The sequence below is a fragment of the Aspergillus bombycis genome (assembly GCF_001792695.1).
Source record: "Aspergillus bombycis strain NRRL26010 chromosome Unknown contig00212, whole genome shotgun sequence".
Taxonomy (NCBI): domain Eukaryota; kingdom Fungi; phylum Ascomycota; class Eurotiomycetes; order Eurotiales; family Aspergillaceae; genus Aspergillus; species Aspergillus bombycis.
Genome location: NW_019170214.1, coordinates 1 through 24,790, shown reverse-complemented (window position 1 = coordinate 24,790; position 24,790 = coordinate 1). Strand labels below are relative to the sequence as shown.

Sequence of the window (24,790 nt, the reverse complement as noted above, 5' to 3'; positions counted from 1 at the left end):
AAAAAAAAGATACTGATATTTCTATATAGGATACTCGCTGCCTCAGGACAGTCGCAGACCTATTACTTGGATACTAAAAAAAGCAAGTTCTATCTGGAGCTCCTTAAGAAAGTACTGGGAGCAATCATTATTCCAACAGACATATCGCGATCTCTGGAAAAAACATTCCAAGGACTTTCAGATCTCATTACAAATTCAGAAAGTATTGAGATACGAAAGACTTTCTTATTTATACTTTTGATTAAAAAGTTCAATAAGAAACAGGATTCTGTAGATATATATAAGCCAAACCTTAAGTACCATAAGAACTTATTCTAAAAATACTGACATCTATACAGCTGTTCGAACCATCCTTTACAATCTTTCCGAGAAAATGACAAAGGCCAATTATAAAAAGGACAATATCGGCCATGTCAAGGTGGATATTACACTCTTTCAGAATAAATACATTGTTCAGGAGGAACAATGGAAGCATTATAAGCCTGATGTTGAAAGTTGGCTGGAAGAAATAGGCGCCAAACAAGCTCGTGACGTTATATGTGGAGTAGTAGATCTTTAAAACATCGACATTCTAATAAATAGTTGACCTGTGCCGTGATAACAAGATGGATGGGAAAAGGCAGGTTAGCACAATGTCTAATTCAATCGTTACATACTCGTATACAGGCTTTATGAACCATAATATAAGCATGTAAGACGTAAGAGAAAGGTGGATCGATAATAAAACCGGAATATTAGATTCCTGGTGCTCCTCCTAGGCATACAATCCCATGCGCGGCAGTGGCTAGTCTTGATCTTTGGAACTTCCTGTAGAAAGAGCACATATTTTCTAGATCTCAAATTAGCATCAATGAGGGCAGCTTGTTTTTCTCGCTTACGTTGGTCCCTCTTTTCCTTTAGTTGCTTCAAGGTAGGAACAAGTACTTGAGGCTGCAGTTTCGGTTTCATGATATTATTCGATTCCATCCCTAAGACCTTAAACATGAGTATCAGTGTAACTGGTCTGTGTCGAGAGAGGATTGTTGAGTTTTAAGGTAAGGTTGAACTATGATATATCCTCTGCTTCTCAATCTACAGTTTGCCAACCATTAAATTAACGATCTTTATATAAAGAAATCAAGATCTAAATTTAGAAAAGAGGACAATGAATGCCAATTGATGATGAGCAAGCTAAGCAACGCTCAACTTTCTGAAATGAGGTTGTTGCTTATGTGAAACACCGTAGCCTAGAAATGTTTTATATCCTAGACAATGATTGGTGGAGGCGCTATATTCTAGATACATCCCTTGTAGATGCCCACAACCATCATCACCGGAGCCCAAGAGCCTAGCTATGGGGTAATACTGCCACATAACTCTCTGTTCTAGTATGGATATTTATGTTAAATGCTTATGACTTATATCGAGCCGCAATTTCCTGCGATGTGACCTGTTTGGGCCTTGGATAGTACGGTGCCTAAGTTGGTTAGAATCTAGACATCTGACAGGATTAATGGATCCACTTACCAGCTGCTCTTTTGACGGAGGCCAGGACCCATCGGAATCAAAGAAGACAATCTCGCCGCTATGCCTCAATCGAATCGTCAAAGAAAAATCTGCGTCGCACTTCTGGCAGTATTCATATGCTTTTAGGAACAACTGAATCTTCCGTCTGTTCCTTTGTTGGCTCCTTAATCACTATCCAATTGTCGGTGTCGGCCACATCGTAATTTAGCAAAATATGGCCAAAATCCTTTCTATCCTCCACTTTCTCGTAATATTTTTTGGCAAAAAATGTGTTACAACGCGCTTTCTTTTCCCGGAAAAAAAGACACTTTTGTGTTTTAGTATATAAATATCATTATTCCGCATCTGTACCTTTATCTCACTAATTTGGGGGACATAAAAGTGTTACAGACCCTTGTCTAGCGCACCTTAATCGAAGGCGGACACACAAGGCAGAATAACGATAGGATAACGATGGCCGATTCCTGAGCGGAAGGTACTCAACGAATCGTTTATCTAGTATATTAACTATTTTATCACTATAAATATATATATTAGGTAGACAGAGCTCTGTATTAAATATTACATTAAATAACATTAATTACGATGTATTTTGTGTAATTTATCTATATTTATATTTAGAGCTTTAGAAAAATGTATTAAAAATATATTAAAATATATGATATTTAAACTCACTATATATATACTTATATTGAGTATCACATAACTACTAGTTCTGGTTATTGAGATAATTGACTTGTAAATGTGCCATTTTATATGGAATACAAGTTGGCCCGCTGGACTACATGGCCCACTCGTTTACCCAATACGTTATCAACCGATATATATACAGTTGAGAGAGGGAAGAACCCCCAGACCAAAGTTTTAACATGTTTCCAGATCGAGTCCGGCACATTTTGCTCCTGGCGTTCCCACAAGATAACCAGAACGTCCCAACGAATTAAATAAACAAAATTAAATAATGCCCAATAGAATTATACATATAACACCGCGAGTTGCAGTTCGGTTTGATACCACTCATTACCACTGGTAGTTGGATACCCTGAATAGTTCAGTCGGTGTTTGTGGGCCAGTTTGATGATTGTCGTGGGAGTAGGCTTAAGTACAGCCTGGCCACCAGGATGGAAGGAAACCGAAAGGTTTGTTTGGAAGGGTCAAAAGATAGACCCTGCCACGGAATGGAGAGTTATCCACGTGATAATGTCATGTGGAGAGACTAAATACGGAAGTTCATTGACCCAGACAGCTTGTATTGGCTTTTGTTGCTTCTTTCTCGGCTGAGCCCCTCTTCTAATACATTCATGAAGCCTCTCCCGAAAGCTGCAATTGATCCTAAGCTTGTTGAGTTTACACCTTTTTCCCGTGGCTTCCATCATTCAAACTACCCAGCCTCATCTTCCAGCACCATACCATACCTGCACCCCATCCGCCAACACTGGACTTAGACTGAGCAGTTCTGTGTCACTGTTGCAAAAGCCTCAAGGATAGTCTCCTTGTGGTTTCCAAACATTTCATACTTGTCGCGTCGCACCTCATCCTCTGTTGCCCATGCAAAATCTTGGTGCTCCTTAGGATTCAGTTGTATTACGTCCTTCCATTTTAGTGGCTGCCCTGACCCACCTTGCCTATTTTCGTGGGATATGGAAGGTTCGAGCTCGGACACCCCAATGATGTATGGAAGGCCAACCCATTCGTGCTGTTCGCCTTCCTTAGATCGCGTTCAGGTCTGAATCGGGAGGGCGTCAATGACTCGGGATAGCTGCAGGCCAGTCTCTTCCCGAACCTCTCGCTCTAGGGCATCTCGCGGTGTTTTGTCCTGTTCTTCGCAACTCCCAGCGGGTACCTCCCAAAATCCAGGTTTGCTATCGCAAAGAGCGCGCTGAATAAGAAGGATACAAGGTTCTGGCAAGTCCCACAAGAATATATGGGCACTAACTCTGATACAGCAGGCGGTGTCGTGGAATCTAAGTTGATGAGACGATTCTGTGATGCGAAACGCCGATAGGTCCGTGTCGCACTCAAGACCGAATAATAACCGCTTCACGTTGCGCACTGCGGCAGAAGGATCATGCTTGTACTGCAAAAGATATCTCTGTAACTCCGCAGCTGTGAACCGGCCCGAAGGGATTTCGCTGGCGAACGCAGTGGATAAGTTATCAATATCTTCCAGCCTCCAATCAGGGTTGGCTGGTATGGATAATGGTGTGATCTCCATAAAATGAGTGTCGGTAGGTTGCAAATAAACCATGAGAAAAATCTGCCGAGCTTCTTGCCATTGGACTGGACCCATGTTGATTTTCATGTCCACACGCCCTGGCCGTAAGAGAGCGGGATCCAGCCGCTCGGGGTGGTTGGTGGTCATGATCAAAACGCGATTCTCTTGCGCTGCTACGCCGTCAGTAGCGTTCAAGACGGCGGAAAGGGTGACACTCCCAGCTGACCACTGGATACGGTCGACTCCACTGTGATCTGGCTTTCCGCTCGGGGGGCTATCGCTGCTGCGCTTCTTGATGCCGGCTTCGTCGATGTCTTCCAGGAGAACAATGCAATGTTTTGGTAGGTCTCGGAACAAAGTAGCCAAGATGGTCTCATCAGGGCCAACTGCACTCAGGCTGAGCGCGTATATGTCCAAATACGAAAAGCTGGCAAGTGCTAGTGACAGGCTTGACTTACCAGTACCCGGCGGACCATGAATGAGATAGCCTCGTCGATACGGGAGCCGCGGGACTCGTACCAGCTCTTGGTGCTGGGGTCTAGAAATTCCCGGAGATCTTCAACAACACGCCTCTTCTTATCTTGATCCAGGACCACAGTCGATAAGAATCGGGGCTGTTTAGATGCCACTTGCATCCATTGGGAACTGGACCCCGCCTTGAACCCCTCGTACACAGCGACTTGTTTGGGATCTCCGTTAACAGGGGTCTTATGAATCTCATCCATGAGATCATCGAGAACGTGTCTTTTCCACGGCACTGCATAAAAATGAAGTCTCTCCATATTCGCAAACCAGGGGCTCCCTGTTTCCTTATACGGCTGACGATACAATGCAACCCAAGAGCCTTTGTACGTGAAAAAATGTATTTTATCCTGCGAAGGTGTACACCGGAGTGTACCGAGATGATGACGACATTTTCTTTTAAGCCAAAATTCCCTTGGGTTCTGACTAAATGATTGGTTATCCATGGGAACGTCTTTCTCATCATCGGCCTTGCCATCGTCGCCATCCCATGGTGTGGACAGGCTTGTCCTTGTACCTGCTACCAGCTGACGTGCCCGATTCAAAGCTGGTTGGAGGGATATCCAGCGCATGGCGCTCGGATACAATTTGTTATGGCTCCATATCTCAGTCGACGTTGCAAAATATAGGAAGAGAAAAATAATTCGGTTCCAACATGCTGGGAGAGCGAAGGACGAAAAGGCCAGGACTGCCGCAGAGATACGTAGGTGAGATGAGATATCGATATCGAAAAAGAGAGAAACCAAATGAGAAAAGAAACCAAAGCCTGGAATCAAATCCTCGATCACTGATGGCAGCATGCCAGAGGGCAGACTCGTGGAGTTGATGCCGGAAGTCATTTGAACTTGAATTTGATGGATTTAGTACTCGTCCTTGGGGGAAATCTCTAGCCCTCTTTATACAATCTACCCCGGGTCAAACAACCTCCCTGATTTTGGTAATACGAGGCACGCCCAGTGCACGTGTCGGAGACAGCCCGGCGAGGTAATTTCCTGATCTAGGAATCTGACAGTACATTGACTGCGCGTCTTTCGCTGGTGTGGCGTCATTGGGTGGGGAGAAAAAGAAAGAAAGTACAAAAAGGGAAGGAGTCCGTGCCGCGCTCCCAGCTGCGACAGAATAATCTCAGGTGGACAATGGTGCATCAATAGCTGATGTAACTCTAACAGACTATCCGAGGTATGTTCTAACTAGTGCTGAGGGAATTGCTTGTGGGTTTGAGTTTGGTTATGTCTTCATGCAATTTCCCATGGCTTGCAGTTGTAGGCGACTCGTGGAAACGAGAAAGGATCAGCGTTGCCTATCTATGGGACATATTGTTGACTATACCGTTTTACAGTTAACTTTCAAAACACCAAAATACGTCTAGACTGGGTCCTGCTAAATCGATAGTCTACGCAAGCAGATAGTTCCTTTATGGTACGATTATATTTTCAGCAATACAGGGATTGTCATTTCTTAGGTCGGATGAAAAAGTACTTATTTTTGGTTGGCAGATACCTCAATACATACGCTTCTCATGGCTTTTCGATAATTGGATCATGCTACATCCGCATACCCGATTTTTTTTATTCCATCTTTCCCACTCATTTGCCCTTCCACGCAGTCACACTGACAGCGGGAGTTTTTCTATTCAAGTGTCGCTCTCTCGGCGTTCCTCCCTCTTGTCATTCAGGCTTGCATTGCTATCATTCCCCGTATGCCTTTAAACCCTCTGGTATTAAGGCAACTTGGCTCTTCAATGGTTGCCACAGAACTCGGTTCAGCTCCGTCTTACACCTCCGCTTGTCACACCGGTGACTGCCAGGCGATTTGTCTATGATACTGTTAATTGATTTTTGTCCAGGAAGAAAATGAGCATATGCTAAGAAGAGTGAGTCTTACCCATGCTGACTCCAGAGTTCGAGAGCTTGGCCGCTAAATATTCCACACATTGAAAGAATATAATATAGAATGCAAAAACAGAAAATGCAGGAAATGGTAATCATGTCCCACATCGTGCGAAAAGGCCTGTTAGATAGGTTGGTGGTAATGAGGATCGTTTCGGGCACACTAATTGAGATGGTGTTATCAGAGGATTACTGGAATCTCTATTCTGTTATAACAAGCCAATATTTATTTATTAGAAGCAACTGTGCCCTACCCTTCCTTTTCCCAAAAGGGATCAAACAACTAGCGAAGTCCTGTTCCAACCAATTAGTTTTGGCGGACTGTGCAGGTCTACATCAGAAGAGGATTTCGCCAGACTCGTACACCAGCTCATTCCCTGTGTCTGTCTCTAGCCAATGATGATCAATATTCTGTGGTACCTATCCCGAACTTAGCGCGTGTCCGACCGCTCTTCAATGATACGCAGCTAGGAGATGCGAGGCAACCAGCGCTCGTGATCTAGAAGCATACTTTGCATCATATTCCATTACCTAGATTTTCAATACACCAAGAAATGTGCAAAGTGGGGCCGAATGGAGAGTCCAGGGGGTCTCCGCAAATACGGAAGTATGTACTATGTAGGTAAGAGTAACAAGGTTTTCATTCCTTTGGTTCCTATGCCAGGATTGCATGCGAACGGAGGACTGATCTACTTAAGGGCTATGTGATGTTGTAGACTCTGGGAAATATGAGAATATTTTTTAACACCAAGTCATTAACGAGGTCGCTCTCTGAAGTGTTCTTCGCCATCCGAACAATTGATGAAAGCCATGGTTTGTTTCCTAACCATGATTGTTTATGATCCTTACTAAAATGTTATACATCAAAGGCTCGCAACGTTGTCCCCATGCCTCACTCTATTCTCTGCAACGCTGCTCCCCTGCCCGAATCCATTCTCCGCCTTCCAGCCCAGACAGCAGTGAAGGCATTGCAGGTACGGTGCTTAAGTATGATGGCGGCTGACTGCAACCGCCTACGGTATAGGCTCAATCGCGATGCCTTGGATCTCTTAGATACTTGCCAGGACCTCCAGAGAAGCGGGTATAGGCAGAAATACCTAGATCGCCTGGCAAACAACGAACTGCTCCATAACTATGCCGAGACTTTAACAGAAAAGCTCAGCTACAACGGCCTTCTTAAGTTGGCTCTCCTTACTTGGCACTTTGATGGATCCTTCTATGGTCCAAACGCACCGCCGCCATCTCGAGAGCTCCTGATTTTCTTCTCGCCACCAACATACGATTGTGAGCAGCTGTGCAAGACGCTCTGGAAACGATACAACGACCCCCACACGCGGAAAGAAACATTGGAGGATTTCGAAGCCAAGTTTGTCAGGCTGATAAGCTTTCTTGAGCACGCATTTGGTCTCATATTCTGTATTTTTTCGTCCGATAGACTGCCCAACAACAATCATGGGTGATATGTTATCAAGAGAATGCTCCGTGCAGACAAGGTAGTCTGGCCGCCAACCCAGGTAGATTTGCTGAATGCAATGCTCGTATGACCAGTCGAGCCAAACCCGTTTACCAGAAGTGCAGTGTAAGCGGCTCGAGAGAAGCTTTTTTTGGGGGGGGGGTGTTAGAGTTTGTTTGTACGTCCACAGAAGAGTGAATGTTCCAATATAGTGATTTTTATCAACAAGCTTCGTCGACAGTCCGAATAATATTGTCTTGCTTCTTTGTACAATGACCTTTCTAAGTGTTTTGAGCTTTCTCTCCAGGTCAGACATAATCAGCATTTTAAGCACCATATGAAGCAAACAGGGTACAGCAGTCACGAACCATTCAGATACGAGCAGGTTATAGAATTAATTCTGTGGTATGGCTCGTAAGCCAAGCAGAAATGCACTGACTCCACCTGAAACTGTCCAATGAAACGATGTATTCTCCTCCCGGCAAAGCCAATCAGAGTGCTTCAAGATTCTTTTCAGTCAGGGTCAAGTGTGATCGTTCCTTACTTTTCTACTTCTTGTTTTACACTTATCACTGTGTGAGGAAAGAATTGAGCATGCCCCCAATAGACCGTTGAGCAACAAGGTGGAAGTCCGCACGAGTTATGCTCATTCATAAACTAGTGTCTGAATATATACATACGAAATGTTATAATCACTAAAAGAAAAGGAAAACGCATCCATCCACCGGCCAAGATAGATTAGAACAAGGAGCGGCAACCGCAATCCCGATTGACTTTATTTCAGTTGAAACCATCTTCAAATCCTGGACTGACGTTTCCCCAGTTGTTCCACACCGTACTTTCGTCAAGTATCGCGCCTTGCGGTAGGTAATCGGAAGGCAGAGCCGAGGAAGATGGACCTGCATCAAAGAGTGAATCTGCTTGATGAGACCACACTTGCACAATGGATACATGCGTTAGAACGTGACATCAATTCTGTTTGGGCATCAACCACATTCATAAAGAATCACTCACTGGCTGTTTGGTTATGAGAGGCTGAATTCGGAATTAAATGTTGATGCGTCTCAGCATCTTCCTCATAATGCTCAACAATATATGCGAGCGCAAAGCATTGTGGACCTTGCGGCAGCTTTTCTGCAGGGATGGAGGCCTTGAGGGCCTTTTGATAGCACAATAAGAATGTTTTATAGTCCGTGTTTCTCATGTCGAGACCCTGATGGATGTTGTCCTTCTGCTTTCGAAAATGGCAGTATAATACTTCGGAGCGCGGGAAGCCTTGAAGACATTCGGGACAAATGAACCTTTTTGATGTTTGTTTAACAATTTTAAGGAGAGTATCGAGTTGCCTTTGCAAGCTAGCCATGTTGGATTCAAAGAAGACCAGCGGCCGGTCAATATGACCTTCTTTTGAGTTGGCACTTCCACGACTTAAGTAACTTCTATCGGATTTATGCTGCACACATCGGGCTATTGACAATCACACCTGCCAACACCTCCTAGTACTTATGTGCCGTCTGTTATATCGAATAGACAGGTACCGTATTCATTACCTACTTACGAATACTACGTACAGTGATCGGCTGCATCTATACATGCATGGCTACTATCGCTAGTGGCTTAGAGCAATTGGCCATCCAATACTCCGGCCTAGTCTATTTCGAAAACACTAACTGGATCCGAAGGTTTGCGAATGGAAATGCGCTTGCGCTCGTCCCTGGCCTCATTTCGAAGGTTATCCAGTTCCTTCTCGTCGAACCGCCTTGCGCGTATTGACTCCGCTATCTGTTCTAAGGCCACAAATTTCCACCCAGCTTTGACAACTGCAGTTGCAGCTGGTGGCCCAAGCGACTTGAACTCATTCCATGGAAGGCGGTCCTGGAAATGGTTGCGATGAAATGTCACCACCAGGTCGTCCGGTCCTCTCTCGGCGCCCACGAAGATTAAGACCTGAACTGTTGTTAGATGATGTGCCCCAGATGCAGATGTGTTCCAGACCTCTCCCTCCTGGACGTCGCATCTATTTGACACTAAGCGGCATTTAATACCACTGCAAAAGGCAATTATGCTGGCAAAACAATCCATTGGTATTTGGCACGCACAGGTGAGAGTATGCAGAAATGAGAAGGCTTGGTAGGTGCAGATAGTGGTATAGAAACCAAAACTATGAATACCATGCATGGTTAAACTACATAAACCAGAGGCTCTATTTATAACTTCATGAGGCCTGTTTACTGCCTTGCCTAGATCAGTCGGCCCATCGATTCGTTTTAAGACGGTATATTTAGATGTAATACTATGTTGCTGGCATAACATCGAGAAAATAATAGAATAGCAGAATCGATGTGTGGAAAACGACAGTTTCCGGCGAGAGTCAGACAAGTACGTGAAGATGATGAAAAAGCTCCAAATTGGGTTGTAATTTATAACCACCCAACTTACTACTAAATTTGAATTCATGAAAATCTAACGTGATTGGCAGTTTCGGCCAGATAGGAAAATGGAACCGATTCTTCCGCATATGTCAGAACAGAAGTGTGATTGGACGTTCTGGTTCTGGTTTGATCCAGATCACCCGACATGTGACGTGTCCCCATTATTTAACTTTCAAGGGCACTCAAGAACCGGATACAACTTGGGTTAAAATCACAAATAACCCAACTCCCATTGTTCTGCCAACTAGTCCAATTTCCTTCATTAACTTCTCCTCTCAATTTCACAGAACTTCACCTACCACCCCACTTAGGTCACCCGTCTTCAAGATCTCAAGCATTATAAGCAATATGGAGCCGCCACATGTCAAATCACCATATCAGGCAACCATCAGCGCTAGTCGTTGCCAGGGTCTCATCGTCGAGATCAACTCGATGATAGAGATTGCGAAGCATGGAAGACTGCAACTCGATTTCGATCAATATAGCTCTTTAGAAGCAGCAAGTCAGGAGCTTGCTAAAATTGCGTCTAGCTTTGCTGGAGAGGTAAAAGAACTAGTGAAGAGGAGAAAGCATACTGTCATTCTAGAAGGGCAAAAGCTTTTGTCACATGCCGAATCCATGAAATCAGAGTTATGGGCCACCGGCAAGTTGAGAAATAAAACCACATTCATTAGAAATATACAGTTATTCTTCAGACCCCCAGAGGAATCAAAACTAGACAACCCGCCAGTCCGCCAAAGGAAGAAGTTAACTCGCGAGCGATCTGAAAGAATTCGAAACCTAACGCCAGATGGGACAATCACATGGGCCGCTGCTTTTATTCCCAGTGTTTGGGATTCGAACCATTTATCGAAGAGCACTTTCGACTTCGTTGTTGAATTTCTGGATTCGGACCATCCACATCGATGGCCTGCTCAAGTATACGAAGTGTTGGATACACTAGCAGCTGAGCAACCACTCCAAGATTCGCCGGAATTCAAGAATTTCTTGATATGTGAGTGGATGCCATGTACGCTGAATTATCAACTAACAACATTTGTTTGCTAGCGGTGAATAGAAGTGCAGAAGATGCTCGAAGGGAAGACCAATCTGTAATACAGCAGACTGAGCCAAGGTCGTATGGCGTCCCTGAAGTTCACGGTCAGTAGGTTTCAGTCTTTTGTATCAAACATCCATTCTTACATTCAACAGGGCCTGCCCAAGAAGTCATCGAAATGGCATTCCTCGTTCCACCTTCCAGGTTGGATGGACTCCTGAAACTCTATCCTCCATCAACATCTCGCCATAGCATTATCCTTACGATTCCTATCGAAGACCGCGTTGCAACAGTGGTTATATCTATACCCCGTGAAGACGCTGTCCGATTCGGCTACGAGTCCACTTTGCCTGTGATCTTCAATTCGAACCCCCTCTCTGCGTGATAAGCTTCACTTCAACCAGCATCGCCTCAAACTGACAGTCAACTGGTATGAGCCCCATGTATAAACCACTCTTCCGCATTATCTCCCATTCAACCGCGTTTTGTGGACTTCGGACCCTGATACAATTGAAGAATCTGGACGACGGAGGTGGGCGGAATATTACCAACTGTTTTTTGGGAGATGCCTCGAAAAGTCTGATAGTATAGGCTGTCCAGGTATCTTCGATATCTATCTTTGACGCTTCAAAATCACTTCCAAACTGAACTGCGATTAGCTGATTCGGGTAACGGAAACGGGAAGTATTGATAACGAACGTTATTCATAGCCTCCGTTACTAACTTGTTATTGTCATCCGCAATGTCTTCCGGTATGGGTGTGTAATACAATTTGGCCGCCATAGTCCACTGTAGATAGTCAGATCAAACAAACTTCAGATTAACAAGTAGCACACTAGATGTTACCTATCGCATCACTTAAGCAAGAAAGGGACGGCGTATAGCTGGCGCTCTTGCGAATATCGAGAGAAAATAGAGGGCAGGAAAGTGAAAATCAAGGCCAGATCCTAAAAGAGCGTCCTCTCGCGGAAAGTAAAGACAAAAAATCGAGTTATATGGTTTTTCTTCCCAAAAGCTCGATATATATGGATACGAGTATACACCAGCTTGCAAGAGATAAAAGGATAGTTTACCTCCGAATACTTACTTTTTGGTATTGTCCTCTTCATCTGTGGACACATCATGCGTCAGGCATTTCGATGTTGTTGGGCGTGAATCTCATGAGTGGTTCTCCGAATTTGTCATGTGATATAGTGGGGCTTGGGATAGGTTCCGGAAACAAGAGAACATATTGTTTGGGATCTCATGCTGAGACCTTCAATATAGATTGTTGGCCAAGAAAAATTAGAGTATCTAGAGTATAAAATCCTAAGCAATGAAGTCCCGTGTCTATTCTTTTTCCCGGCTATAATCTTTGTAGAGTCTTGTTGGCGAAGCATAGCTGCTCTCTCACCTTGGTAAAAGAGAAACTAGAATTTCTAAATCACGTGAGATGCGGGTCTAGTAATAGGGAATGGATACTTCCGGTGCTCCAGACGAGCGTCTGGAGTTAGGTTTGTTTTCTAATCAACCCAAGTTTAGCTGATCTGCATTGCCCTTCCTTTCGCAAGTCTGGCCGTCAAGTGCTCTAATTAACAGTTGATTAAAATGAAACAGGATGTCACGAGGGAAGGCTAGTAGACGTTAGGCCCAGCCACTTAAGTTGCCAGTCTTGCATCGGTCAGGCGCCAGCTGCTGAGAGCCACAGGTCAGTTCGACTTTGGATGTTTCCAGATCCTCATGGCCTTAATGTGGAGAAATGAATAGTATTCAACCAATAATAATGAACTGCTATAGTGGAGATGATTGGTTGGACTCCCACGTAAAGACGCAACGTATGGGTCAATGCGGTCCATTTCATCTAATGAAGTGGAATATATGCTCTTAACCTCACATATCGTATACATCGGTGATCAAATCAAAACTCATGAGTCCTACCTACCTTACGTGAAGTGAATGACAGCTTAGAGGAGGTGCTGAGGTAGCCCCGCTGCTCCCGAGAACTAACACCATGGTTCCAGGGGTCTTAGGACTCCCACGAATAACCCCCATTTTCCTAGGAACGGGGATATTAGCTCCTGAGAATGGCAAGATAATTTCCAAGAGTATCGAGCATATACCCCAACGCATCGAGAAATTCGGAAAAATTCCCATGCGAGGGTATCTCACAGAATGAGGCCATTTTTGGTTCATTGCTGATGATGACTGGAACCAGAGGCTCGAATACACTTGTCCTCTACAACCCGCCGGTAATGTCGACAGGATTATTGCTCTGCCCTTCTCCAGTAAACCGCCACAATAACCCCCTCCCCCACCCCTTGCCTCTCTTTCTAACTGGATAGAGAAGCAAAGCGCGTTAAGCATCTACTTCCTATTCATCAGCCCCCGCGCCCAAATCGAACGAACGACTAAGATCTCGATAAAGGAAAGCACTAGACTACGCCCAAATACTTGGTTATATGGATGGTACGTCTACGCAGTATTCGGGTTGAGGCCGACCCGACACACGATTGCCCACGGGAGAGCGTAGAATATGTTGGATACCAAGGACTGTGCGAGATACCATAACTATGAGATAATACAAATATTCTAGAACGATTCTTACATCTTCTACGCCGTGCTGACCGAGAGGATACTTCCCAACTCATATCCATGATTCATTCTGATGCTTCCAACAAACTAATTCTTAGCACTATTTCTGAGGCTACTGGAGTGAGCGACGATGCGAGTCAAGGCGGAATAACCGAAGGTCGGGTTTAGGACATGTAGATCTGCGCAGTGGTCGTGGACTGTTGTGTACATCTGTTGCGTTGAGATCGTTCTTCTGCCCTGGTTGGTTGTATCCACTTGATGGGTGTCTGAACAACGGGTTTTTGAGAGCAGTACGCTGCATCTCAAGTAGTGTTAGCCTTGAGGCCATATCATAACCCATTGCATTAACCTGCCTTCCGTCGTAGTGAAAATGTGGTTCGAGCGAGAATCGCCAAGCTGAGGACGACTGGGTATGTTTAAGGCGGCGTCCATCCAGGAATAATCAAGCCAGTGCAGCTGTTGAAAGGGCGTATCCAATGGAATCTAATTGCTGTTCTTCCAAAGGGTATCGCGAGAGTAATGACAGCACCATGTCATTAAAGTCGATGAACTGAGACTGAGAGCATAGAGCTGCCATTTCGAAGGCCGGGGGATACGAACCCGCATCTGCCCAGTCCACGAGCCACACAAGGCCGTTTCGGTCCAGAATAAGGTTCCGCGGACTGATGTCCTGGTGGGTGAGAACAAACTCGGTGAACTTGAAGGGCGGAAGGTCTGACGATGCGTGCTTGTATGTTTTACAGATGTCCAGCTTGTGGTTGAACCAGCCCTCGAATTCGGCCACGTCCTTGAAAGGCCCGGCGCTGTAGTGCGTGAAGAAGCGACCGCGACATGGGCCCCCGCCGATCGGGCCTGGCTCCAACAGCCTGATGGACTGCATTTCAATGATCATCTGGGCCGTCTGCTTCGCGACATCCATCTTTTGTTCATCACTGAGATCTCTCCAGCAGCCATCAAGCGGCTCGCCGTCGATATAATCCATCACAATATATCCCATGGTGCCAAAATATTTCGTATCGTCCATGAAGTGGAGAGACCGATGGACACGAGGAGCTCGAATATTGGACTTTGATGCGACTAGTTGAAGGACCTTTGCCTCGCAAGGCAGCACATTGCCGCCGCCTTTTAAAACGAGATTCTTAGACAATCGCACCACCGTCGTTTGGCCGAAATCGTAAAGGATCGGAGAAGACTTGAAGAGGTCGATGAGAGATTCATCGGAGACGCAATTGATGTCCTTATCATCCAGCGGGAATGCCCTGTCCGAGGCCTTACTGGCCGGCTGTCGAGATTGTTAGTGCAATATTCACCACCGGAAGAATTAAGGGAGTCAATACATCGGTGAATGGGCGTAAGGGTCCTTCCATATTCCTAATTCTTCGGTTATTTTGTGTAAGGGTCCGTGAGAAGGGAAAAAGCTGGGTTCGTATCGAGGTACCATTCCAAGACGGCAAGGGAAAAAAAAGGTAGGTAAGCTGAATGTACGAAACTTTAACATTGTTGATTCCATTGTTATCATGGTTGGGCTTAGTCATTGCCAAGGAGCGCAACAGACCATGAAGGGAGATTGATAGGTGGATCAAGCGCCTAGTTAGCGCTCAGGTGGGTTCCGGCTGACCAGTCTTGTCTCAGCAGTCGCTGGCTTCACCTAGAGGACGTCGGTTGAGATAAGAGCAGATCGTTTTAGATTTAGATGAACATTTGACTTCCATTGGCTCCCCTCTCTTGCTGGATTCCCTTGGGCGGCACACATAATGAAAGGTTGATCGCATTTCTGTCAATGATTAGTCCCTCTACGCGCTGGCCTCAACTTTCAACCTCTAATTATAGCAATTCGGCTTCCCAGGCTTTCATCTATCATGTGCACGGCGAGTTCTGAAACAATCCATCATGACGATAGACAGCGAGGCACTTAGGCTGTTTAGAACCCGATAATATTTAAGGGCACCCATTCACTGCTCCAAGCCCATCCTTTGATAAACTTACGCGAAACAGATTCTCCTCGCTTTTCCTTGAACTTCTTATTCCACCTTTTACCGCTTAGGTATGTGTCCATGTTGTTGTGGTGTTATGCATTGAAGAATTTAACGTGTGCCAGGACTCTCCGACACATGGTTTGAAGAATGGCAAACTTTCAGCCCCTCAATTTTATACCAAAGCACCGCCAGGCCCAGATTCTGGAGTCACCAGTGCAGTCTCTGATTGCTGTGCCGCACAGCAAAAAGGCCAACACAAATCATTGGTGTCTCTACCTCTTGACATCCGACCGAAGCTCTGTCAGAATCGATTGCCAGCCTAGCTACTCCGTGCCAAGCACCATTCTCCCTGGAGGCTCCAAAGCCTATGTAATCATCTCTGAGCTGTCATATACTGTGTCCAAGGATGCTCAAGCACAATTTCTTCTCGGAGTCGTCCCCGGCCTGAAGGTCAGACATTTTTACGATTTGCTGATCGAGAATGGACGACACAAATACGAATTCGATTCAAACGGAGTTGGTTGCAGATTTTGGACGACGGATCAGATCAATCTGCTACACCAGCATCGGCTTATCACGGACACGGCACAAGTTACAGCTGCAAAGAACGGGGTTCGTAAGCTGTGGCCAGATCAGACACCTCTCGAACTCGACCGGGGAGCTTACTACTAGTGCGGATGTCAGCAGGCAGATGTCTACTTTGTTGTTCCTTGGGTCATCAAGTCATCTATCTTGCAAGAAACAAATGCGAGCAAGGCAGCATCTTACGCATTCTGGCCAATTTGGGGATCTCGGACCCGAGCCCAACTAATGTTCAGATCCACAATACCGTTGAAGATTCGTTTTATATGCTGTGTTATTTTCTGTGTCTTCTTTTCCCCAGTTTCTTGTTCTTTTTTGTTGCGTTTCTACTTGCTGTTAGAAAGGTAATCCATCAATTTATGGCTTTGAACTCATTCGCAAGTATTCTAAATCACTCTATCTCGCATGAACAAGGTCAAGTCCATATATCAGAGTGTGCACACAGTCATTCTTTAACAGGGAGGATCAGGCCGCATTGAGAAGGGAAATAGCTTACCTTGTACCCAAGGAGGAATGGCACCGCATTAGTCGTCACGGATTTCGCTGGGATTGAGTATTACCTGTCAGTACTAACCATGTGCCGTGGCCGCCTGTAGATATAAGTTTATAAGTACCGTCGAATATAGTTGCTCCTTAATTCACTACTCGCACGTTGTTTCTACTATGACTGACACCTTCCATTTCGCGGCCTGTGGTGGTCCTGATTATCAAATAAACTTTGCTCATACTTGCTATATTCGCACTCAATATTGTGAACGACACTGCTTTCTGACATTCTACTACGACAGGGGGAGTAACACTAGTCTGAAGGTTGACCACCGACTCGAACAACTGTTATGGACTAAGGACAAATGACTCACCCTCTGTGCAGCTGTCCAGAGCCGAGAGCAAGGGATATAGGTGACCTTGCCTTGTAAATAGGGATTTTGTAGTCACGTATAACAACACGACGATGCACTCTATCCAGCAGAGCACAGGAGCTTACCGATGTATTGTCTATTTCATTGATTGTAGTCAAACTGAAAGACTGAAGATCAGTGATTATGGAAATTGCTCTGAGTAAAGTACTTTGGGAGAAAGCTGAAACATAATTCGAAGATATCGTCAATACGCTCGGTAACAAATAGGTCTCTCTGTTTTTGATTGGACAAAGCTGCGCCACTACTCCTCTGGGCGGATTCATTGATCAAAGAAGAGACAGTAAACCCAATACGGCAATGCCATTGGACACGCTAACTTGAAATGGAGACTATGAGGGCCTGAGTGGATACAAAACCCGCAGTGAAGGGACCATGGAACAAGCCTCCGGGCGACCCTCAGCGCTCCTCAGCGACTGTCACTATTCCCCGCCCGTCATGATCCACGGAGTGAGGCCCCCGTCCAAGGCAGAAAACAGGCTAACGCGAAACGGAGACCACGAAGGGGTCGGTGGATCACACAACCAGTATGTCCCCACCCCAATCACGATTCGTTGAGGCCTGCTTCGGACTGGCCCCAGATCCCCATCTCTCTTCAAGACAGCGACCCTGTCCTTTTCATTTCTTTTGGCTCCAATGATTATCTCACTTACGGCTGTGGCGACACTCGCTGAAACAATTACTCGTCACGCAGAGTTGGTATGACAAAGACCCTCGTCAAGCCTTCCACCAAATCAATGTAGATTAGGAGAGTGGCCCTGAATCAGGACGACTTAGTAAGCCGGGTCCAAGCGTATAACGTATTCGGATAGCGTTCAAGAAAAGCTCATCCTGCCATATTAGAGTTGTATTCTTCCTGGTCTTTCGGGAAAAAAGTCCCTATGTATCATGCAGGCACTGTGCCGGTTAGTTAAGCAAGTGTCGAACCACGTCCAGGAGTTCATTTGGACATCGTTGAAATGCCCGGTATGTCGCGAGATTGCCATGTTCTATAGGAGGAGAAAGCTACCTCGTTGTTTTTATGGTGTTTCCACAGGGCTGCAGCATTGCCCGGTCGGCTACGACATGTCATGATCTGCTTCTCGCCTAATATATCGTTAAAGTATCCTTCCTATAATTAATCATTCTTGTTCGCATTCAAGCGGGAGATTCACTTTTAGAGTTTCCCATCAGGGCATATATACATGAGGTAATCTAGTTCACAAACAGCTTAGCCTTCTTGTCTATCTATGGAAAGCCTTTTCTTTTTTTTTTTGGATCAAAAACAATGCCCACTTCTCTTGAACTGCGCCTCCTAATGTAGTAGAGATGCCCCAAGGAGCCCATAACTAAATGGTCGTAAAACAAATTGTGTGAACGTAGGGTCAATGAGAGGCCCTTAATAATATACTAATGTAGTATAGTTTAATTTCGAGTTGGAAAGATGAATTTAATATTGGCCGATTGACCTTTCATTTATATCACGAAGTCTTTACCAGCGCAGAACTGATTTGCTCAGGATAGGCAAGTAAACTCCCATATTAGAATGTCTTGTACGTTAACCTAAATTGGAGACAATGGAGGGATTGGGCGGGTAAGAAAGCCACAGTGAAAGGCAGTACCACGGGCGATCCCCCGCAGAAATCCACACCGATATTCAGAGACCTGAAGCACTAATTTATTCGCATTACTCAGAATGAGTTCGCTGATAAATCTTGTGGCTAACATGTCCATTCGAACGCGTGTCTTTCATCTGCAAACTACGAATCTCATGTTTCTAAAGGTATTATACAATGGCATTCATTGGGACGCTAATTCGCACTGCACTATTTCACATCTCGCGCTCTGAAAATTGCCCCGACAACAGAACGATCGGATTTTCGGAGACCCTAAAACCATACTAATAGACAATCCATTGTCTCGAGGTACTAGCATGGTATAACTTATCACCTCAGCCGCAATGCTCAGATAGACAATCTAGGATGGTTGGTTAGTGTATAAGAAATCCTGGTACGGAACTTACCTAGCCAGTACTAATGCTAAATCCTCATTCGAGTTGGGACAATGGCCAGCTTTACATCCCTCACACAGTTCACTATCATGCGGACCTCTGCTCTGACCAGAAAATCTGGGTTTCTCTACTTCAATACCATTCCATTTTTTGAGCCAGTATGTCACTCTTTCTGCATAGCACCCCTGATCCAGGACTAGCCGACCAACGGCTCTGCAGTTTTTGCATCGCTGGTGATACACTCGCGCATTATATAGCTGGCGGGGGTACATGCGAATTGTAATCGCGATCTTTTTGCTGGACCAACCGCTGGAGTGACATCCGCTGTTTCGGCATATGAATCGGCCCATAACGTTCGTGTCCCGTTCCTCAATGTTGGTTTCCTCATCATCGGCGTTGAGGAAGTCTAGTTGAAGCCCTTCTTCGTTTAACAACTGTGCTACGTCGTCATGAAGCTTTGGGTGGAGCGACCACAATTTCGCAGCTTTGCGTTCCTTGCGTGGCATTTTGAATCTGGGTGCCAGATAGTGGGATTTAAGATGTCAGAAGCATGCGTTAAGAATCCAGAATTTGGCCTTAGGCTTGTGAACACTTGTCTAGGAGAAGGGTTACCCCGCTTAAAGGCAGCAGCTGTACCTCCTGAGGACAACACATCGCAGCCACATCACGAGTTGATTGGTAGATATGTTTCATGTGGTGTAACGCGTAGGAACACCCTTGAAGCAGTGTGCGGAATACCAGGTTTGGTCAGGGTCGCATCCTTTCCATCGCAACTGATATTGAAGCTTCCGCGGGAGACTCGGCAGGCCACGATCTCCTCCACTTCCCATTCTTCCCCATCATTTTTCTCAAACTACCGTGCCAATGCTGTCCTGAGTGTTGGCACACCACGGAGGGGTGGAGTGAATACTGAAAACCGCAGTGAAGGGGGCAAGCCTCCGGGCGATCCTCCAGACGGTCCACTGCAGCGCTCCGCAGCGACTGTCACTATTCCCCGCACCCGTCATGATCCACGAAGACAGGGCCTTCCTGAAGAGCAGTAAGCATGCTAACAAAACATGAAATGCAGACCATCGATTGATCACACAACCACCATTCCCCACCCAATCACGATTGGTTGAGGCCTGAGCAGAGTAACAATGGCTTGCTAATTATATCGTACACACACATTTCCATGAATCTGGAAAGTGTAGCTGCCCAATAGTAGACATCAGCAGTGCTGGGATTGTTAATTCCGCAGATTCCTATCGAAGCCTGCCTGTTTAGTACTAGTGCAGACTTCGTGGAGCTTATCCGCTATGCCGGAAGTGGTAATCACAGGTTGTCACTGCATTGGGCTGACTGGACCTCTGAAGTGTCAGACGTATCCTTCCTGACACCTTGTGGGATCGCTCGGGCCTCTCTATAGAATTACAGAGACAATAAGTTTTTCTTAGCATGGTGTGAGTTTCCTCTTGTAGAAGATAATCCTTGAACTTCTGTATACTGGAGTACTGGAAGCATAACTTATTTTGAAAAGATTTTGGCAGTCTTGCAAAAGATCTCGTTCTCCACGACCAAAGCTAGGGTAGGTAATTTCACAGCCTATCAAGATACGTTACCTGTACAACTGAATTGAGCTATCTTTGCAATCGGCTAATACAGATGGAAGAAATGCCTGGGAAATCAGTATAGTTTTTCGCCACTCAGAGATACCTTGGATCCGGAAGTTTAGCAACTATGGGCCGGGAATGGACTGTACAGCGGATTAACCCCGACAATGAGTGGAATGACAAGTATGGGTGCGGTGAAACGTGTGCTTAGAGTACTGTTACATTCTGAGTAAGGAATATCGCCAAACCTAGTCTGGTTTATACTCGCCCGTGCATCGATTAGGGCTTTCTATTTTATCAATACGGGTAGAATAAGGTAAGGCGCAGAGGGCTAGCTGCGCTAACATTCCAAATGAGCTTTTGTCCGTTGAACGAACAGCAGAAGAGACTGGCATTCTGTGATATTTGGGATGGCACATGCTAACTAGGTAAATCATCGTCGGGAATATCCGGGCGCTCCTGTCCCGAACTCCCAGCTTTGTGTCCATCCCTTTAGTCGTTTCGGGGATCCAGGTTGGTCTGGGAACGTTTCATGGAACGTTCGGATTTTGCATGGAGCAACCTTGAATCCGTGCGCAGTATACCGGGCTGTGTCAGATTCACAGCCTTGCCATTGCACCTGGCACTGGAGCTTGTCATGGAGCACGCGTGAAGCCACAATCTCCTCCATCTCTCATTCGTCCTCGTTGCACGCATCGACCTCCTCTAACGCAGTAGCAGTAGTAATTTGGGAATCAGGTTCAAAATCATGCATGCAGCAACCTAGCGCCGCTTCAAACAGAAACGAAACAAGCTGCAGGCGGACTTCTAAGGACGATGACATAAACTGAGCGCGGAGTGACGTAAAGTGTACTCATCGTCGCGGGAAGCAGCGCGGATGCTTCCACTGCTTTCCGAGGCGCGTTCAAAGTATAGTAGGGTCTAAACTATAATTTATAGTATCCAACGGTACATGCTACTCGGGAAGATCATCATCTGGGACATCCTCAAGTTCTCGTCCTGCCTCCCAACCTTCTAGCCATTCTGTCAACCTTTTGGGGGGGCCAGGTTGATCTGGAAACACTCCGTGGAAGTTCTGAATCTTATACGGAGCACCCTTGAACCCGCGTGCTGGATACCAGGTCGGATCAAAATCACATCCTTTCCACTGAGCCTGATATTGCAGCTTTCCTCTCCAGATCCGTGACGCCAAGATTTGCTCCACTTCCCATTCTCGCTCTTCGATGGGGTTGAATATCACTGGTGTGTGGATATTGTTTCTCGAGGGACATCTTCCCTTCTTTGATCTTGGAATATTTTTCGACCCGCGCGTGGATGAAGGGGCCGTCAGGCGGCGCGGCTCGTCATGAGCGAACTGAAATTGCGGTGCGTTGAGCTCATTTGGTGAGTTTGGCTCGAAAGAGAAAAAATACGAGGTCCCCAACGCGTGAGTCTCGACAGTAAGGATGGCATGCCCAAAAATATCTTGACTGCCGTAAGACTTTGCTGACTGCGCGGACGCTGAGCTATGTCGCAACTTCCCGGAAGGTCCAGAAGATGTACGGTTGGTCAATGTTCCCACAGGTCGAATTGCACGTTTACGTCTCTTCGTGAGACGCGGGCTCTCTTCCTGGTCAGAGCAGTCAGGATGGCGGTCACGCTGAACAACATCAACGTCCGGTTGGCAGTTGCGGCGTGGTCGATTTCTCCCTCCAACAATTCGTGCATGGGCAACTTCGAAGGACTTTCGCCGGGGCGGCTTTGTGATTGTGGATGGGAGTTCTGGACTGGGGGTAACACCTGCTACCTGGCGACGAGGCATCGGACTTCTCTGACGAACTGATGCTTTCTTTGACTCCGCGGAAAGGGAACTACCTGAGTCTGAATGGCGTTGGTTTTCTGGGCCAGAGCCTACCACACCGATCGAAGGCAGTCGTTGATCGTTTAGAAGGGGGTCCCCCTGACTCAAGGCTGGCATTAAGATGTTTTCCTTCAGCTGCAGTGGGCCATCGCCCAAAGCAACCCGATCGTTTTCTCGCTCCCCGAGAGGCTTGCTGGCTACATCGTTCTGTGTCTGTGCTATATGGGTGGACGGGGGAGTCCCGCACATACTTATGCTGTGGTTATCGTGGTGCGGAATATTCAAACAGCGCCCGTGGCTTACGCTGGGCTCGTCATGTGAGCCGCAAGGCTGTATGTCTGTGAGAATTTATCAGAATGTTGTACAAAAGGGGGAGTGCTTAGCGAAAGCCCTTACCTCGAGGCCGATCCCGCTCCTGTAAGTCCGGAGATGGAGAGCATAAATGACTGTCGGGTTCTGTAGAGACTTCAATCCCCTCTCGACTTGTTGTACTTCCAAAGGGGCCAGGCAGATATGTTGTTTTTGGGAGGCCGGAGAGAGGGGGAGACGAAGCCAGGGGAGACGAAGCCAGGGCTGCAGTGCGAACGTTAGCAAAACGACCAAATACAGAATACCGATCTCCAAACTCGTGACGTACAGAGACTAGAGGCATCAAGGGTCTCGTTGCCAGTTTGTCCCTGCGTGAGCTCGTTGACCGTATTGGAACTTGTCGCCGGCGATGCTGCGTTGGTGCACTTGTCTAACTCGACATCAAATGTATTGAGCGATGCAGGACTGCGTAAAGAATCCCGCCCACAAGGATGGTCAAAAGGCAGGGTGCCATCGTCGCCAGGGAGGGTTTTGCGCGCAGTCGCACCTGGGGGGATAGAGAGGGGTGCCAGAATTGGCGGGATAAGAAGAGCCGATTCTGACCGTTGTGATTTTAAGGGCTGGGGCCGGTAGAACTCGATATTGTCCAGATCTACCAAAGCCCTTTGTGGCGCTGGCTGGGTCATCATGGAGGGATGGAGGATAGACTTGGCAGAGCAATGGGAAGTGATTAAAGAGACGATGGTCGATAGTTCGCTCCAGCTTTCGGCACAAAGAAGGAGAGAGCCAGCTTTATAGCAGGGCTGAAGGTCTCGAGACGACCAATGGAACCTCCGGCAGATCCGTGGAGGATCCCTCGAATTCCAATACAGTCCAAAATTCGACCATCGCATGCGAGCGAATGCTATACGTCTCGCCGCCAATGAGCTCTTCCAACAGCGCCTCGGGATACGGAGTCCGCACGGGTTTCTCAGGTCCAGAGCCAGGAGTCCCACAGTCGGCTGGGCGGTGCGATGTCGACCAGTAGAAACTGTAGGAGGCAGTGCCGTTAGTCGGACGCGTCATCGGCGTCGAAAATAGATAGGCTGTCTGCCTGGGAGGGGGAAACCAGCTGCGGGAAACGATCCCGCTCCTGTGCCCTTCCGTCGCCATACAGGGCGCAATCCTGATGGCTAGCAGCTCCTGAGGCATTTTTTTGATTGGCTGCTGTGATAACCTTCGGCGAGGCGCATCAAGAGGCTTCAACACCGATCTCCGGACGGCCATTCCGCGGGTCAGAGGGAAACTGGCCAACGGTGGTGGGGGGGATTTCCAAGGCTTATTCCTCCAACCACCGAAGTCGAAAGTTCAGAGGCCGAAAAAGAAAAGGAAAAGAAAAAGGCCCAGAACAAGGAAAAGCGGTGCAGTCGAAGGCCTCGAGAGCAGTCGTTCAAGTGAAGGGGCCGTAAATCATGGTATAAACACAGCCTGGTTGAATTGTTCCCTGATAGATGCATGAAACCCCCTCCTCTCCCCACTCTCCAGGCAGCAGCATTTCCTCCCTGCACCCCTGAGATCCTTTCTCCCGAACACAACGCGCGTTGAGCGCCGGAAAAGGGGGCTTGCGGCTTCCACAGAGCGAGTCAGAGAGTTGCGATCACGCCGAGGGGTGGAGACATCGGGTCGTGTGACGGTCAAAAATTTCACGGACGGACTGGGGCAATGGGGCCATTTGGCCGGCGGTCGGAGATCAGCGTTCCATCGTGGTACGGGGGCGAAAAAAGCGCGGCGGTGCGAAGGGAAGAAGGAGACGTCGTCGTCGAGCGACGCACTCGATGCTTATATAGTCGCGGCGGCCCAACGACGGGGCGGTGGAGGGCGGCAGTTCCCGTTCGGGGATGGCGCGGCGCGCCAAACCGGACTGGGACACGCTAAACCGGACATGGCGCGGTCACGGCGGCCGCTAAACCCCAACGGGTGG

At 46.9% G+C, this 24,790-nt stretch overlaps 7 protein-coding genes across 7 annotated transcripts; 1 reads left to right on the top strand and 6 right to left on the bottom strand.

Moving 5' to 3' along the window:
- Positions 1–3,226: 3,226 nt before the first annotated feature.
- ABOM_012145 (AAA family ATPase) lies at positions 3,227–4,815 on the bottom strand (the record flags this gene model as incomplete). The annotated part of the gene is made up of 2 exons (XM_022539273.1): positions 3,227–4,107; positions 4,167–4,815. 2 exons carry the CDS (start codon positions 4,813–4,815, stop codon positions 3,227–3,229), a joined length of 1,530 nt encoding a protein of 509 aa, XP_022383109.1.
- A 3,550-nt stretch (positions 4,816–8,365) lies between these two features.
- ABOM_012144 (uncharacterized protein) lies at positions 8,366–8,948 on the bottom strand (the record flags this gene model as incomplete). The annotated part of the gene is made up of 2 exons (XM_022539272.1): positions 8,366–8,502; positions 8,600–8,948. 2 exons carry the CDS (start codon positions 8,946–8,948, stop codon positions 8,366–8,368), a joined length of 486 nt encoding a protein of 161 aa, XP_022383110.1.
- Positions 8,949–9,232: 284 nt separating this feature from the next.
- On the bottom strand, positions 9,233–9,763 carry ABOM_012143 (uncharacterized protein; the record flags this gene model as incomplete). The annotated part of the gene is made up of 1 exon (XM_022539271.1): positions 9,233–9,763. The coding sequence occupies one exon, from the start codon at positions 9,761–9,763 to the stop codon at positions 9,233–9,235; it is 531 nt and encodes a 176-aa protein (XP_022383107.1).
- Positions 9,764–10,365: 602 nt separating this feature from the next.
- Positions 10,366–11,438, top strand: ABOM_012142 (uncharacterized protein; the record flags this gene model as incomplete). The annotated part of the gene is made up of 3 exons (XM_022539270.1): positions 10,366–11,011; positions 11,065–11,157; positions 11,209–11,438. 3 exons carry the CDS (start codon positions 10,366–10,368, stop codon positions 11,436–11,438), a joined length of 969 nt encoding a protein of 322 aa, XP_022383108.1.
- A 2,628-nt stretch (positions 11,439–14,066) lies between these two features.
- On the bottom strand, positions 14,067–15,182 carry ABOM_012141 (aminoglycoside phosphotransferase family protein; the record flags this gene model as incomplete). Its single annotated transcript, XM_022539269.1, has 2 exons — positions 14,067–14,906; positions 15,180–15,182. The coding sequence occupies 2 exons, from the start codon at positions 15,180–15,182 to the stop codon at positions 14,067–14,069; spliced, it is 843 nt and encodes a 280-aa protein (XP_022383105.1).
- A 3,860-nt stretch (positions 15,183–19,042) lies between these two features.
- On the bottom strand, positions 19,043–19,595 carry ABOM_012140 (3CxxC-type zinc finger protein; the record flags this gene model as incomplete). The annotated part of the gene is made up of 2 exons (XM_022539268.1): positions 19,043–19,055; positions 19,102–19,595. 2 exons carry the CDS (start codon positions 19,593–19,595, stop codon positions 19,043–19,045), a joined length of 507 nt encoding a protein of 168 aa, XP_022383106.1.
- Positions 19,596–21,636: 2,041 nt separating this feature from the next.
- On the bottom strand, positions 21,637–23,516 carry ABOM_012139 (chromo domain-containing protein; the record flags this gene model as incomplete). The annotated part of the gene is made up of 3 exons (XM_022539267.1): positions 21,637–22,859; positions 22,918–23,094; positions 23,159–23,516. The coding sequence occupies 3 exons, from the start codon at positions 23,514–23,516 to the stop codon at positions 21,637–21,639; spliced, it is 1,758 nt and encodes a 585-aa protein (XP_022383111.1).
- Positions 23,517–24,790: the final 1,274 nt, after the last annotated feature.